At 37.2% G+C, this 15648-nt stretch overlaps 1 protein-coding gene across 8 annotated transcripts; it reads left to right on the top strand.

Annotated features, from left to right (window-relative positions):
- The first annotated feature begins 589 nt into the window (after positions 1–589).
- On the top strand, positions 590–13912 carry LOC139960690 (dehydrogenase/reductase SDR family member 4-like). Of its 8 annotated transcripts, none has more exons than XM_071959245.1 (11): positions 590–633; positions 2141–2196; positions 2857–2945; positions 3400–3577; positions 3841–3918; positions 4859–4882; positions 5897–5967; positions 6965–7025; positions 8280–8414; positions 10068–10138; positions 11803–13910. In XM_071959245.1, the coding sequence occupies exons 3-11, from the start codon at positions 2860–2862 to the stop codon at positions 11927–11929; spliced, it is 831 nt and encodes a 276-aa protein (XP_071815346.1). In that variant the 5' UTR covers positions 590–633; positions 2141–2196; positions 2857–2859; the 3' UTR covers positions 11930–13910. The 8 variants fall into 8 exon arrangements, with proteins under 8 accessions (XP_071815346.1, XP_071815344.1, XP_071815352.1 ...); XM_071959243.1 differs by having other exon boundaries at positions 605–714; XM_071959247.1 differs by lacking the exon at positions 590–633 and adding an exon at positions 754–778.
- Positions 13913–15648: the final 1736 nt, after the last annotated feature.

Raw genomic sequence — 15648 nt, forward strand, 5'->3', positions numbered from 1 at the left:
AGGTTCAAGTGGGGAATTTATTATTAATTAGACCACTTTAACGGGTAAAACCCGCCCACTTCACATAACGCGCTTATATTGCTAAACCTTGCATTAAAGCTACCTACATAGACTTAATTTAGTTTCCTCAGAATGCCCATTTTATGTTAAAACAGTTTTTGGTAGGGTGGGGTATAGGGTGGGGTTGTGAGACACCAATACCCCCAGTCCACATGAGAATCGGCATCCACGACACCAGGTTCCGCACTCCCTTTATCATAATCAGAAAATCCTTGATTCTCCCCTGACCCTTCCTTAATATGTTCACGCCCTTACCTAAGTCAGTGGTGAGAAACTTTGAATGGCACCCCATCCCCCTCCCCTTCCCAAACTTTGAAAGTTTTCACACGCAACTGATTCTGATATAGTGTAAAACAGCTCTTTAAAATGTGACTAAAGGACCTCAAAGTTTCTTATCATCGTTTGTTTCTATCTTAAATCGTTTACATTTGATGCTTTCATCGTGTTCCTATTCTGAAATATCATCGCGTGTTGTTATTATTTATCATTTTGTCCTTTCAAGATATAATCCCATTGGCGTTCCATACGACTCTGCCCAGTACATGTACTTAGATTCTGATTGCAGACGACAAGGTTAAAATTTGATCAACTCTATCTTTGAAATTATATTCGTGTTTGAAACTGAACTACCAGTACCAAGTAATTGGGTTGAAGGTGGATCAGCTTAGTCGTTTGGTTTTCGTGCCCAGGCCCTATATTGTGTGACTTTCCTTTAAAAGTACTCTTTGGTAGTAATTAGGCCTAGCGAGTAACACGCTAAGTTGTATCTCTAGCCTATGTTACTATAGGCCTAGTACTACAGTATGTACTACTAATGTACTACTAGTAGTAGTTAGCCTATGCTACCAAAATTAGTTTCGGCCGACAGTACAGTACTTCTATTAATAGTAATACAACTGCTAGTTCGACCTTTGAAAGGCAAACACTTGAAACAGTAATTGAGATATCGTCCGTATCTCAGAAGCAATCATGTATAAGTATATGTAATTTATGGATTATAATTAGTCGTCTATCAGTTTCTGCCTGAATCAAAGATGCCTGGCCGAACTCAGTGAGACTCAAGATTAGGAGCAGCCCCTGGATGATCACAAGCCAAAGTAAACTTGCATACTCACAACACTTGTTATGGTTCATCACAATAGCCTAAGTTAGGGTACCAATGCTAGATTTTTTTGTCATCAACTGTATCTCATGCTACTGTAATAGATAGTGTTGGTAATTAAGTTTCCTTAAATTCATTTCAGAAGGTACAGTACCTGGCATTTGATTGTAATTGAAAACTTCTGCTAAGAAGTAAGATATTAATCAGGCCGCTTTCCCAAATTGAATGAGGTCTAGCTTATCTGTAGGCTATAGCCTAGTCTAGTCAGTTGTAATTGTGCATGCTGGTTTTCCAACCCACATCTTTTACAGCATAGATTATAGTAGGCCTAGGCATGACCAATTTGTATTCTTCATTGCACAATGCACACTTTTAGGTTGTGCGCAAATTCTTAAAAACATGTCACAATTTGGAATGGCGCCACCCACCTACACATGCAGAATGACTCCTTAAGAAGGAGCTGGTTTGGGGAAGGAGAGGAAGAACGGACATTTAGCTGCACATTTTAGGGACATGGGCATTCTTGGGCGGGAGCTTAGCTCATCTGTTGTACTGTGACTATATGCTAAATGGCCTTCTACAAGATGTTATAGGTTACTGTCATACTGTTTGACTGTGACATAATGATGACAGGGCAAGTTTGTGGTTGTTTGCCTCATCACCTTAATAAATAAGCTGTTTTTTTTCTGAAGATGGACGAAATAAGGACTAGCACATTAAATTTCCCCCAAAATCAGTTGAATGCACTGGAACATTGGCCTATTTGTTGGTTAAACAACTGAGAGTGCTTCCTTATATTACCTGACGATCGGATACATAGTTTATAACTTAATTTAAAATGACCAGCAAGTTTCAAAACTTACTGCCTTATCATTTGGGATTCCTTGCTGAAGGCGAGGAAAGCATGTGATGTTGTATGTGAATGTGAGAGTATGTATGCATTGTGCATATGTATAACAACCTTTTTGATTTTCACAGGTCATCGGAGGAACTTCATACATTGCATGTAGGTCGATCATTGCAATTGACAAAAGGTTGGTGTCTCTAAGAAGTTAAATCATTTGAGATAAGGAAACTTCATTGTTAACATGATAACTACAAAAGTGGAGCTTGGGTGAACTTCATGCAATATGGTGTTGATCTGCTGTTCCAATGTAACTTGCACTTCATACTTGGTATATATGTATCCACCTGATTGGGTGCAATAACCCAGAGCTGTTTTTTGTGGAGCTCAAAGGTCATATGAAGTCATCAGATGTCAAACTTTGAAAACTATGTACAGTAACACTCTGTTTAACTCCAAAAGTGAATCCCAGATGAACTCGATACTTGGTACAGTAATAGGATTGACTTGAAGTGAGTACACATTACACAACACATCTTGTATATTACACAGGACAGTTGAGGTCATAGTCTGAAAAGCTTTTATACATGAAAATGTAAAGGAATATGCATCAGGTAGTGTGTATACAGGCGTAGCGTTTCTTTTGGAAATGGATAAAAGAGGGAACAAAGGAGCTAGCAAAGACAAAACAAAGGGCATGGAACCAGGTGTTTAGCTCGAGCTAAACACCTGGTTCCATGCCCTTTGGCTATCTCGATTCATCATTTCTCTAACTTGAACTATACCTTCCTTCACCATTGTCAAACGGATCAAAACAACATGATTTTTCTTTAACTCTAATTTAACACAGAACATGGCATCTGCTTACATATCAAAAGGTTTTCAGAAAGATGGAAGATTTCATGGGAAAGTTGCCCTTTGCACAGCCTCGACTGCTGGGTGAGTATTCGTGCATGCAGATCACACTTTAGCTCTTTTGATATCAAAAGAGCGAAAACGGGCTTCAGAGATCCTGTCAGTGCTCTACTAACCCATCTGTAGCTCTTAAATATTGGTGATTCCTCTAAAGCCATTTTAACAGTTGTTTGGTTGTAATGCTCAGTATCTGTCTGATATCCATTGTTTATTTATTTTAATATCTGTACACTTTTTAAAATAAATTCTACTTTGTAGCATTTCCATTTTAATTTTTAAGTATTGAGGGTTCATTTCAAGTGAATCGATAACATTTAAGTTTCGACATTATTTTGTCCTTTATTTAATGATATTTTTGTTCATGAATGTTATTTGTTGTATGTATCCATTTCCATTGAATCTTATATGTTTTTGATCATGTTCCTTTTGTTATAACCGATACTTAAATAAATGTTTGCTTTCTTTCATTTGGTATAAGAATTGGTCTAGCAGTCGCAGAACGGTTAGCTCAAGAAGGAGCTAAGGTGGTCTTAAGTAGTCGACGAAAAGAGAAAGTTGAAGCTGCAGTTGAAAAACTTAGAGCCAAAAAACTTGAAGTTTCAGGGATGGTATGTCATCAAGCAAAGAAAGAAGACAGACAAAGATTAATTGACTTTGTAAGTAAATTGTATTGTATTGAAATGTTGGTAGATATAACCAATTAATTATAACCAACCATTCATGAATGGGAAATTGAATGTAGGAAAGATGGGAGACATGGGGAGGTGGTTGGATTTGGGGGTGCATCGTTCATAGATCATAGTTAAATAGGGTAATGGAGAAGGATGGTCGTGATGCACCCCAGAAAAAGCTGGAGACAGCAATAAAAGGTAAGAACATGCTTGAAATCCTATTACAAAATATGTCTTTCCTCCAATAGACTCTTCAAACTTATGGTGTTATTGACGTACTGTTTGTAAGCGCTGGAGTCAATCCCTTTAAGGGTGATATGCTGCTGGTGAGTTTATACATAAATAGCATTTTGATGTCAGTTTTTATGTTACAATATGTTAAATTCCGTCTTTCAGAAGTTTTTAAGATGTACCATATAGGACGTATGTGAGATTTGTACCATGAAGTGAGACTACTTTTGGCTACTGTTGATACGGTGAAGTGATTTGGTAGTAGGTTAAAATATTAATTACTAACGCAATGATGACGAGTTGAGGATACAAGTAATCCATATACACTAGCTACCTGTCTCATATATGCTACCCGCCCTCTGATCCCCCCGATCCTTCACTCCTGATCCCTCTCTGCAAACTGTTCGGTATAGTATAACATGCTAGACTGTAGTGAGTCAGTACTAGGTGTACTTGTGTCCTAGCTTTAAGTTACACTCATGGATTTGTACTCACAATTGTACTAAATGAGAGCATGATTTTGGAGCACTAGCATAGATACTAGGGCAAGTTTAAGTACTGGTTGTTAGCCTGACAGCCTTGTACTGGTACTGGCACTAATAGTTATGGGTATCGTAATTGCACTCATTGTGCCGTCCCCATACTGCCTTGCAATTGTGTTCGTTTTTCGATATGCAAATTGTAGATGTAGCTAGAAATACGGTATGTAGCTTGGGATTTTCATGGAGGGAGGGCCACATTGGTTGTCCCCTCTTCCATTGCTACACTGCCTTGAAGGAAAGACATTTGAGGTCACCAATGTAAAAAAAAAAATGGCATAGGTTATTAGGGGTGTGAGGGGGAGGGAAAGGGTTGAGGTACGAGATGTACTGTACCTTGGTGTTATACCACTGGTGCAGAAGACATGTTGCCTGGTTTAAAAGTGTTCAAGTTTTAGTGCTCAAAAGAGGCCGTCGACTTTCTGTAATCTTTTTAACGGAATTAATTTATTAGAAACGAAATGATCGTTTTCTTTGTCCTTTTCATCCACTGCAGGTTACAGAACAAGAATGGGACAAAGTAAGGACATACTCTATATTTATGTATTTTATAATTTGTATAATATATTTCTACATAGTAAGTTGTTTTTACTCAAGTTGTCTAAGGTTTAATTACCTTCACAGAGTGAAATCATATTCTTCAGCTCAAAAGCTTCACTTACAGGAGAAAGTGCACAAAACTGAATTGATTTCAGGCATAATGAAGTTTTCAGATGTTTGCCGAGTGGTGATGAGTATAACTCACAGATCTACAGATTGTTTACATTTTGATTTCAAGCTTATTTAATATTCATTGGAAAAGAAAAGCTGTAAGTGTTGGAAAGACCAATGCTCCTCATTACTTTCTTATGTGTAATTTATTAATTAATAAATAAATAATAGTTGCAAGCTGGTACCCATTCCATTCCAAACCACCCACACCTCTCATATAATAGTCGTAATTGCCAGACTCGATATGTCAGTTGAAATATTTCTTATCCTCAGGCAGACGTGTAAAGTGACAAATTTTACTAGTGTCAATGTATCAGCATAGTGTTGGTTGTTAACCTCTAGGATGTCATGAGATATCCCTTGGAGTCTGTTATACTTTTAAAATCAGCAAGGTGCTTGCAAAACCATAAGCTTCACTTGAGTTTTCAAATGACCTCATTAACAAGGTGAGCATTTGTTTGATTCTATTTACTTTTCACCACAAGTTCATTAGCTTTTAATGTCAATGTAAAAATTAAAAGTGTCCCCCTCAAATTACCATTGACAGTCCACTATGAAACAAAACAATTTTTGTACTGTTACCAATCAGTATTGCAGTTCATTCTAAAAGTTAAAAAAAAAATGTGTTTACTGGGTACTTAAGAAGACTGAAGTAAATGGTTTGAATATGACAGTAAAGTTTTGCAGGAATGTGAGCCATGAATAACCTAATTACTGTTGGTCTTTATTTTTTCTTTTTGGGACAATGCTAATGTCCTTTCATTTATTTGCTTGTTTACAAGCAGTGTATTAACATTTACATTTTTTTCCCCATTTCACGCAGTTATTCAAAGTCAATGTGAAGTCGACTTTTCTTATGATACGTGAAACCGTGCCGCACATGAATAAAGAAGGGTGAGATATTTTACACAGCTAGTAAAATATTTTTTGAATTCTTCAGAATGAATTTCTTTGGGATTTCGTTTGGTGTAGAAGGAAAACACCAGTTTTCATGCGGTGAAAGTTTTCACAGGCTGTTTCCTGCTGGTTTCAAAAAGATCATGGCATGAAATGCACATGATATTCTCTAAGATCTTGGAAATGGGATCACTGCAAACATCGTGATTTTTAGTTTTTGTTTAAATTAAGGCCGTGCAGTATGATGTCGATGTCCTTTAATTGTTAAGTGGTCTGGTGTTGTCATTAACTAATGCATACACTATAATACTTTAAAGGCATTGAAGATTTGCCCCAAACTGCATGCCGCACTCTGAAAAAAGTTAACTTTCTGTTGCTTGCAAGTGACGTTTTGTTTGTGTCGCTACAAAATGCAGACAGTAATGAAACGTGATACATTGTTATCTTTTTTCTCGACCTGAGATGTCCACTCTGCTATGTACACTGTTTTGTGGGTATTGCCATGTATTTACTGTACACTAGTGTCTAATTACCGACGGTAGCAAGCTGTGTGTGTATTTTCTGGGATCGATGGTGGTGTCTAACACTTCTTTTACACATCATTCGAAACTAGGTCAGATGACCGGCATGAGACATTTCTTTGTGCGTGAGTCTTCACACCAAGGCTTTAAGAAACAAAGTTTCAGCAGTAACAGGTGGAGTGGCGAGAAAGGGGAGGGGGTAGCAACTAAAGGTTTTACTTCAATATGGTTGTGACTAAACCATATCCTTGGATAAAATCTATACAAATAGTACCACTTTTTTGGGGGAGAGAATGATTCTCCCCCAACCTTCACTCACTACCTCCCCACCCTTCCCTTACCCTGGAGGAAGAAACAAACAACTATTAGTTTTATTAAAAAAACTAAAGAAAAACGCTCATTGCAAAAAATATAATTTCACTATATCTAAGAAATTTCTGTTTCCGTTTCTCTTCCCTGTTTGTTTTGTACAGTGGTGGTGCTATTGCCATCAATTCTACGATAGCAGCCTTATATCCTGATGCCTTTGGAATGGTAAGAATAAGAGTATTGACTTGTCATGGAAGCATAGGCGTAGGAGCCTAATTTGATTTGGAGGGGCTGTAACCACTTGCCCGAAAATATAACCAAAATTTTTCGCGCGCATTCAACATCTTAATGTGCATATATCATATAGTCATTCATCGGTTATTACATCACATGCCACTAACCGATGAATGCCTATATGATATGCACATTTAGATGTTGAACGCGTGCGGAGCGCGTGAAAATTTGGGTTATATTTTCCGTGTTATTACCCTTCCATATTGGTTAGAATTATTGGGGAAGTCATTACAATAATAACGATAATAATAATATCAGTTTAACCATTGAAAAACACATTGCAAATTATTCTTCTTTCAGTAGGTGCCCGAAAAATTCTCAGCATATTGCCTGAATTTTCACAAACCATTTTGGTTGGGGGGACTGCGGCCCCCCAGGCCCCCCCCGCCTCCTACGCCTATGCATGGAAGAGTACCAAAGAATACATTAAGAAAAATTAATACCCCTGAGTAGTTAACTTTGGTAGTTCAGCATAAGAGAGAGATAGAGAGAGAGCAGGGATGAGGATGAATTTATCCTGCATAGTAGATGTGACTGAAGCATGTTCTTGAAAACAGACTATTCATTTTTGCTTTGTGAAAACATGATTCTGTAGACTTAAAAAAAAACCTTTACAACTTGGTTCTATCTTAATGGAGCTACCATTCTCTTTCTGTGCACTGAGAATTCATACCTATTATTATATAATATTCTAAAAATACAAATGAAGTTTTGAGAAAGGATATAAGTGATCAGTTTGGTAGCTCAACTGGAAAACCTGTGTTACTACCCAAAATGGCCAGTTTTGGGCTGCAGCCTTAATTATACCAAATGGGTAACTTTCTAGGCATGAAAAATGTTGGGGTTTGGAGTGTCAGATGCATACAATGAAGTCTGGCCGACGGGTTTCATTCAGTATCTTATCACAGGATGTGACTACCATATTTATAATTAATACCACATTTAGAATTAATACCATATTTATAATTAATCCCATATTTTTAATCCCCAACATGATCTGCTCTGCAAGCTATACACGTTTGAATTATAAGGCTCATAATTTGTAAGCAATTCGATATTTTCTACTACCTCGCTTCTATATATAGAACTGGCACACACCAGACTTTAGTTTCTTCAATTTCGCAGAGGTTGTTTTTCCTCCTAAAATTTCATGAATTGATTTTGTCATATCTTTTCTTTATACAGTTTGTTCAGCCGTATGCAGTCAGTAAGACAGTTCTAACAGGCTTGACCAAAGTATTAGCTCCAGTGCTGGCAAAAGATAACATTAGAATCAACTGTTTGGCTCCAGGGCCAATTAACACTCAATTTCTTGAAGGGGTAAGTCACTTGTTATTTTCTTATGAATTTGTTGTGTATTAAGGTAAATTTAAAATTTTAAAATTTAAATTTGAACATTGCCCAAATCTTAGGGTGCTAAAATTTGTTTAACGGCTCCAAAATAACTATCACATGGAAGGTGTGATACATCACTTTATACCTAGACATTGTTGAGTGCTAAATAAAACAGTTAAATGTGTCAGTCTGAGAAAAATTCCTTTGACTGGCCTGAGGGGTGGGGGGGGGGGTGGGAGGAGGAGGGGGGCTCAGCAGTTCTGTAATCTTCTTGGAGAATGAATATGAATGGTGACCATGATTTGAAATTCTATTATATTTTGGGATTAATACTTGTAAGCCTTTAAAACATTTACTCCATTCAGCATTTTGGTACTTTCAACTTGTTTGATGCTAGCCCGCATTTTGTTTTAAGTATTAGTTTGTGGGACAAGGTGTATGTGGGGGGGGGGAGGGGGAGGTGGGGTGGTATGGATTTGCATAAGTCTGTCCTGTTTGTGAAAATCTGAGGAGAATGGTTTCTCTCACCTCACATAATAGACACAAATATTTAATTTGTTTAAAACCACATTAAATTATACACATATACACACACACGTATGTAGATTTCAGCCTGAGGGTGAAAGCCTATACTGTATGTTGAACATGTCATACCTGCTCATAGCTACAAGCAGTAATTAAATATGGTTGTTTCTCAGTCTGTTTTTTGGAAACGAAAATCAGCACTTTTGCATTGATGTGTTTGACACCCTGCAGTGTCTGTACATACTAAACGGTGATTTAGATTAAATTGGATTTAAAGAAGATAAGGGAAAATATGTTCTGTTAGATTTGATCTAGCAAATGACATGAGGACCGTTACAAGAATGTGTACAATTGAGAGATGTGCAAGCATTTTTTTTTCATATGTGGGATGCAAAAGTTTCTGTATTAGTTTAGTTTAGTAGAAAAAAAGGATCCGGAGGGACACTTAAGTCCCCATCAAGGACCCTATAAAGAGAGGGGAAAAACTGAAGACACAAACACTCAGACCCGATTACAATGCTTAAAGTGCTTGTCCAAAGCATTCTTAAACCCATTGACACTACTTGCAAGTACAACTTTCTCAGGCAAACCATTCCACTCATTCACAACCCTATTAGAAAAAAAGTTATGCTGAATATTAATCCTACTATGTGACTTTTGGAGTTTAAGACAATGACCTCTGGTCCAACTACTGTTAGCAAACATGAAAAAGTCGGTAAAGGATAAATTGTCGAAACCATATAAACAATCTTGAAAACCTGGATCAAGTCCCCACGTAACCTCCTAAGCTCCAGTGTGGTGAGATTTAACAGTTGTAACCGCCTATTATAAGGAACACTCTTCATAGTATTCATAGTATTAGACTATGTAATAGGTCCTAGTTTTCATATCCAATCTCTCATGATTAGGGTGTGTAAGATCTTATATGTTGTACCCACTATAGGTTAACATGAATCTAATTGCATGTTCATGTAAACATGGTAAGGATCAAATAATACAATGCAGCTTATAATGTGTATTACAAATAGGTAGCTATTAACAACCAGCAGAATCAACTTTGTAGGTTTCATTAAAATTAAAGTTAACAAAAGTACACAACTACTCCACCAACAGGTCTATAAAACTTTCTATCCTGATGCAACAAGTCCGCCACCAGCCGTCGTTGACATGTCATTTATGAGAAGGTAAACTAATTCATCATGTTTTATTATGTATCTCCTACGAAAGCAAACAGTTTGGGTAAACAAATCAATTGATGATGGTACTGTACTGAGCTTCAGCTCTATGCTAGCTGTAAGGACCGCTATGCTATATTTATCAACAAAAGACACTTCCTCATAATTTTGAGTAGTGGTGATCGAGGGGGAGGGGTAAATGGGATAAGGGGTTAGGGGGTGGGAGGACGTGTAATTTGGGTTAAATAGTCACTTTTGTGCCACATGAACTTACTCTAAAGTAGCCACAAAGTTTGAAAACCATACAACACAATTTATCAGCATTTTAAACTACTAGTTGACAATTCTGTCATATTTATTTACATGATCAATTGAGCTCTCCTGTACAAATCAGGTTTTTGCTGTTTAAAAGTCATCATCACCAACCAACCAACGCTGTGTAATATTTCTACAATTAACAGCCAATTTTAAAATGCATCATCAATTCCATCACTACTGTACCATGAACCATGTCATTGGTAACCATGCTTAGTACAATGAGGTATAACCTTAATATTAAACATCACCAACTACAGTGGTGTTCCATCCAGGTTGATCTAGTGCATCAGTGTCACGGTCCTGCTACATTGTACAATAATCAGTGTTAATACAAGTCAATTATTCCATTACTAATGTATACTGTAGCTGCTACCATAAGCCTGGAATATTTGCATCGATGCCTAATTCTTCTAATTCTATTGAGAGCTACTTTTACAGTACCTATCTATCCTTTATTTTGTATGGATGGCTTTTATCACCCACCCATTGCTAAGTTGCTCCTATGAGGAGCTATCTTTTATCAATGTGTTGAGCTGTCACCACCAACCATGATATGCGAACGATGGAATAAAATTGATGGGGTCCTCAGTCTGAATGTTAAAAATGCCAGTTGTGTGTGTGTATATTTGATGCTGTGGCTAGTAAACATGATAACCTACCATGCATAGCTTGCATGAATTTCACATTTGGTGTGTAGATTCATGTTAGTAAGCGCCTGGCAGCATTTGTCACTGGGGAAACTTGTTTCAAGTACAAGCTCAGATGAATGACGATTGATGACGATACATGTGAACATTCCAAGTCAAATTACCTCATGCTGATTGGTCTATATGTTGACCAATAAACATATTATAAAACACAGTGAAGATACATGCAGCATTATTGCATACAAACTTGTTGACATGTTATTGCTCTTTACAAGCAATTTCCCGATCATTACCCAGTATTTGCTCCATTTCGAAGATAGTCAAGAATAAAATTGATCTCATCACATTGAAATATTGTTTTATACTGGTGTGAAGAAAAGAGAGTATGACTTTGCCCAGGGGAAGGGGTGTGCATAGGGAAGGGTTTGGTTGGACCACTGGTTTCATTATCGAGTCACTCCCAGATTAATGTATGTCGTCCATTTACAGAGTTGTTGACAATTAACAATTCATAATCATGGACGTTAAATATGAATGTAAGAGACTGACTTCGGTCAGCTTGAGGCTTTGATTAGCCAATGATGGCTTCTTGGCGAGCTCCTGATTGCAGGAGGATCTAATATACATATATACATACATACATTTTAATTGTAATAATGAAACAGACCAGCTGCTCTTGATTGTGTGTCATGTCTTTACCTTTTCCAGAGCTGCAGATCCAGCAGAGTGTGGGGCCGTGGTAGCATTTCTTCTATCTGACGATGCTTCGTTCATAACAGGAGAAGTGATACCGGTGTCTGGTGGCTCTGTTCTGAGTGTTGCATCTGCCCTCTAGAGTTGATCTGTCCCCTAGAGTTGATATGTCCTATAGAGTTGATCTGTCCTCTAGAGTTGATCTCTCCTGGCTTGCTAACAGAGAAGGGAATATTAATACAAAGTGATAACGAAGCTTTCAATCATGGCAGAGAAACAGGATTGTTAAAACGGCGAAATAATGTCTATGAACTAAAAGAAGAAGGAGAGTGCAGGATCATGATCATGTGATCATTTGATCGTCCAATCACATGTTTGCCAACAAGTTCTTTGCTTTGTAATTTCCGCAGTCAGTTTTGAACTTTTATGTTCGAAGTATTTTTTCACAGAAGTTACTGAATAATCTTGATGGGGGAGATTGTTTAATACTTGGTCATCCTACCACCTAGGCAGAGGTGGATGAAGGGTGATGCCCAAACTTCAGTGGAGTAGAATGATCTGAGGAATCAAACCGAAAACTCACCTCAATCGCGAAATGAAATGGATCTTCTGTGCATTCTGTTTCACAATTACAGTATTTTTATGTTTTTCAAGAAAATGGTACTTTCAATTTCTTTTCTTTTTTCTTTCAATTTCTTATAATCTTCAACACTAAAAGGGAGCTTTCTAATTAACAGTTTTCTTAGTTTCTCAACAAAGGTATTCATTTATGTCACAAAAGATCTCTTTGTTACAACAATGGAAAAATGATGCTATTCATTATAAGAAGGGGCCCTTCTAATTAAAGAAACAGGTAATTTTCAGGTTTTTCACAATACTGGTGGTTGTGGGGTTGGAGGGGGGGGGGGTGGAGGGAGGGATGTAACCCTGGTTACTTAACTCCTGCAATACAGTAACCAGCCTTTAGATCAGGGTTGTCCAACCTTTTGCAGAGGAGGGCCACATGGTATGATTATGATGAAGGAGGGGGCCACATGAACCCATATGCTCGATTTATTTTCCTTCCTGAAAAAACAGATGAATAAAGTCCAGCCGCCCCCCCCCCCTCCGCTGAGAGTGTCACACAAACTGACCTGTATGCAGTTTTTTGGACCCAGAAGGTTCAAATGATTGATTATATAGCTTCAAATTGTTATCAATAAATCTGCTCACTAAAATTTTGCACCGTAGAAGCATCTCTGGCAGGCCGGACGCAACTCTGCGGCGGGCCGGACTGTGGCCCGCGGGCCGTAGGTTGGACAACCCTGCTTTAGATGATATTGACAGGAAATGGTCTATTATTTGACCATTTACTAAGGAAAAGGAATTGTGATCAAAACTGAATTATTCATTTTATTTAATTTTGTACATTATTTTATTACACAGACAATCAAATAAAATTACGCAATATATATATATATATATATACCAAAGATTTTCTAAATAATTTTATCAAATGTCAGTATTTCGATATTCAATTCAGTTTTGGTGAGATTTAGCAATGGTGATCTAAAACTGAATTATTCATTTTACTTAATTTTGTACAATATTTTATTACACAGACAATCAAATAAAATGACTCAATATATATATATATACCAAAGATTTTCTAAATAATTTTATCAAATGTCAGTATTTCGATATTCAAGAAAATGGTACTTTCTAATGACTTCAATTTCTTAAACTCTTCAACACTAAAAGGAAGCTTTCTAATTTAACACTTTTCTTAGTTTCTCAACAAAGGTATTCTTTTATGTCACAAAAGATCTCTTTGTTATTACAACAATGGAAAAGTTATGCTATTCATTATGAAAAGGGGGCCCTTCTAATTAAAGAAACTGGTAATTTTCAGGTTTTTGACAATACTGGTGGTTGTGGGGTTGGGGGGGGGAGGGAGGGACGTAACCCTGGTTACTTAATTCCTGCAATACAGTAACCAGTCTTTAGATGATATTGACAGGAAATGGTCTATTATTTGACCATTTGCTGAGGAAAAGGAATTGTGATCAAAATTGAATTTTATTTAATTTTGTACATTATTTTATTACACAGACAATCAATTAAAATTACTCAATATATATATATATATATATATATATATATATATATATATATATATATAAATATATAAATACCAAATTTTAAGTTTTTCTAAATAATTTTATCAAATGTCAGTATATCGATATTCAATACAGTTCTGGTGGGGTTAAGCTGATGGTGATCTATTTCTATCATGATTTTGAAGTAGTTGTTGTAAACATAATTGGTCGGTGCTGTTATCACAATAACAAGGTTCTTTTCCAATTCCTATATACATCCATTAAGTTTCTTCATTAGTCATAGTGGTGAAATAGTGGAGCATAGTGATACCTCTTTTTCTCTCAATCACCTTTCTCTAGCTCCCATTATATTTACTAAATGGACTGTAATCCTCATAAAAAGAAACAAAGATGAAGTAAATCAGAAATAGGCATTACCTGCACAGAGCCAGACTTTCTCAGTTGAAGAAACACCAACAGTCTATGGAAGGGCACCAACAATTTAAGGAGGGTCATACTCGGGTTGTCCGTCTGAGTTTACGTACACAGGGTATCAATGCTTGCATTTTCGTCCAACAAAAGCCTTGGTTTACCCATGGAGGTCTGTTCAATTACCTCCATGATTTACCCAAACCAGGAAGTCACATGGATGCTGACACTGCACTATGAACAACTGAACAATGAACTTTATTTTGACTGGCACATAATTTGTCGAATTTTTTGTTGGGTCCATTAAAAAAATTCAGATGAGATGTCGAGATAAAAAGTTTTGAAACTAGTAGAGATAACTATTGTGTTGAATTTCGAGATGAAATATCGAAATTTCTTAGATACCCTTAAAATAATTGAGATATAACAGGAAATTTCAGGTACTATAAACCGTCAACATTTTGTGAGAAAATACGAAAATTACGAGATAATTCAAGATGTGATGTTCTGAGTTTGCAAAAAATAATATGTTATAAAGCCTAGCTAACATTTTTATCCGTCTAAGATAAAATTGTAAATAGTTTCGATATCGTATCGTCAGGCGCGTAGCCAAGGTGGGGGGGGGGGCCGCCCCCCCTTGAGCATATTTAAAAAAATATTTTTTAGTGTTTTTATGATATCGCTATTATTTTCAAAAGAGAAAATGCTAAGATTCAACTTACAAGGCCTGGGAAGTGCCATTTCCAGCGATCTGGGAGGCATTTTCAGCCAAAATTTTCTTGTATGCTTCGCGCCAAATGGTGGCGCTACGCTTAGATAGTTTGCAAAGCCGAATCTATAGTTTCGCCCCTCCCTTTGCAAATTCCTGGCTACGCGCCTGCGTATCGTTATTGCAAATGAATGCAAACACATCGATAAAAATTCCTTTCCGACAGTGGCGTAGGAAGGTACTTTTGAGTGGGGGGGGGGGCTGAAGACTGATGGCCGACCTGGGGGAGGGGTCAACACCCACTTCATTTTGTAAAAAATTTGCATTTTCACATGGCCTTAGATGTAATTTGGTGCTCCAAATGAGAATTTTTTTCTCATTTGGAAATGAAAAAGGGGTTTTCTGACTTGCGAAGCGGGGGGGGGGGGGGGCGGAATGATACTTCCACCCCCATATTTTTTGGCACTGGTTTCACTGGTTTTTTTTCCCCGTTTCCTACGCCCTTGCTTTCCGACAAACCAATGATGACAGCTGGCCTGGATACATCACCATGATAAAATTTTACGGCTCCACTGACAACAATTTTCCCGAAGACCGTAATATTTACCCGACAACTGTCCGTCTGGTCCGGTGGCGAATTATTCC

The sequence above is a fragment of the Apostichopus japonicus genome, chromosome 19 (assembly GCF_037975245.1).
Source record: "Apostichopus japonicus isolate 1M-3 chromosome 19, ASM3797524v1, whole genome shotgun sequence".
Lineage (NCBI taxonomy): Eukaryota > Metazoa > Echinodermata > Holothuroidea > Aspidochirotida > Stichopodidae > Apostichopus > Apostichopus japonicus.

Coding starts and splice junctions, on each gene's coding strand:
- LOC139960690 (XM_071959245.1), top strand. CDS start 2,860: ATGGCATCTGCTTACATATCAAAAGGTTTTCAGAAAGATGGAAGATTT. Junction 3,578..3,840: donor GACAAAGATTAATTGACTTT/GTAAGTAAATTG, acceptor TTCCTCCAATAG/ACTCTTCAAACTTATGGTGT. Junction 3,919..4,858: donor TTAAGGGTGATATGCTGCTG/GTGAGTTTATAC, acceptor CATCCACTGCAG/GTTACAGAACAAGAATGGGA.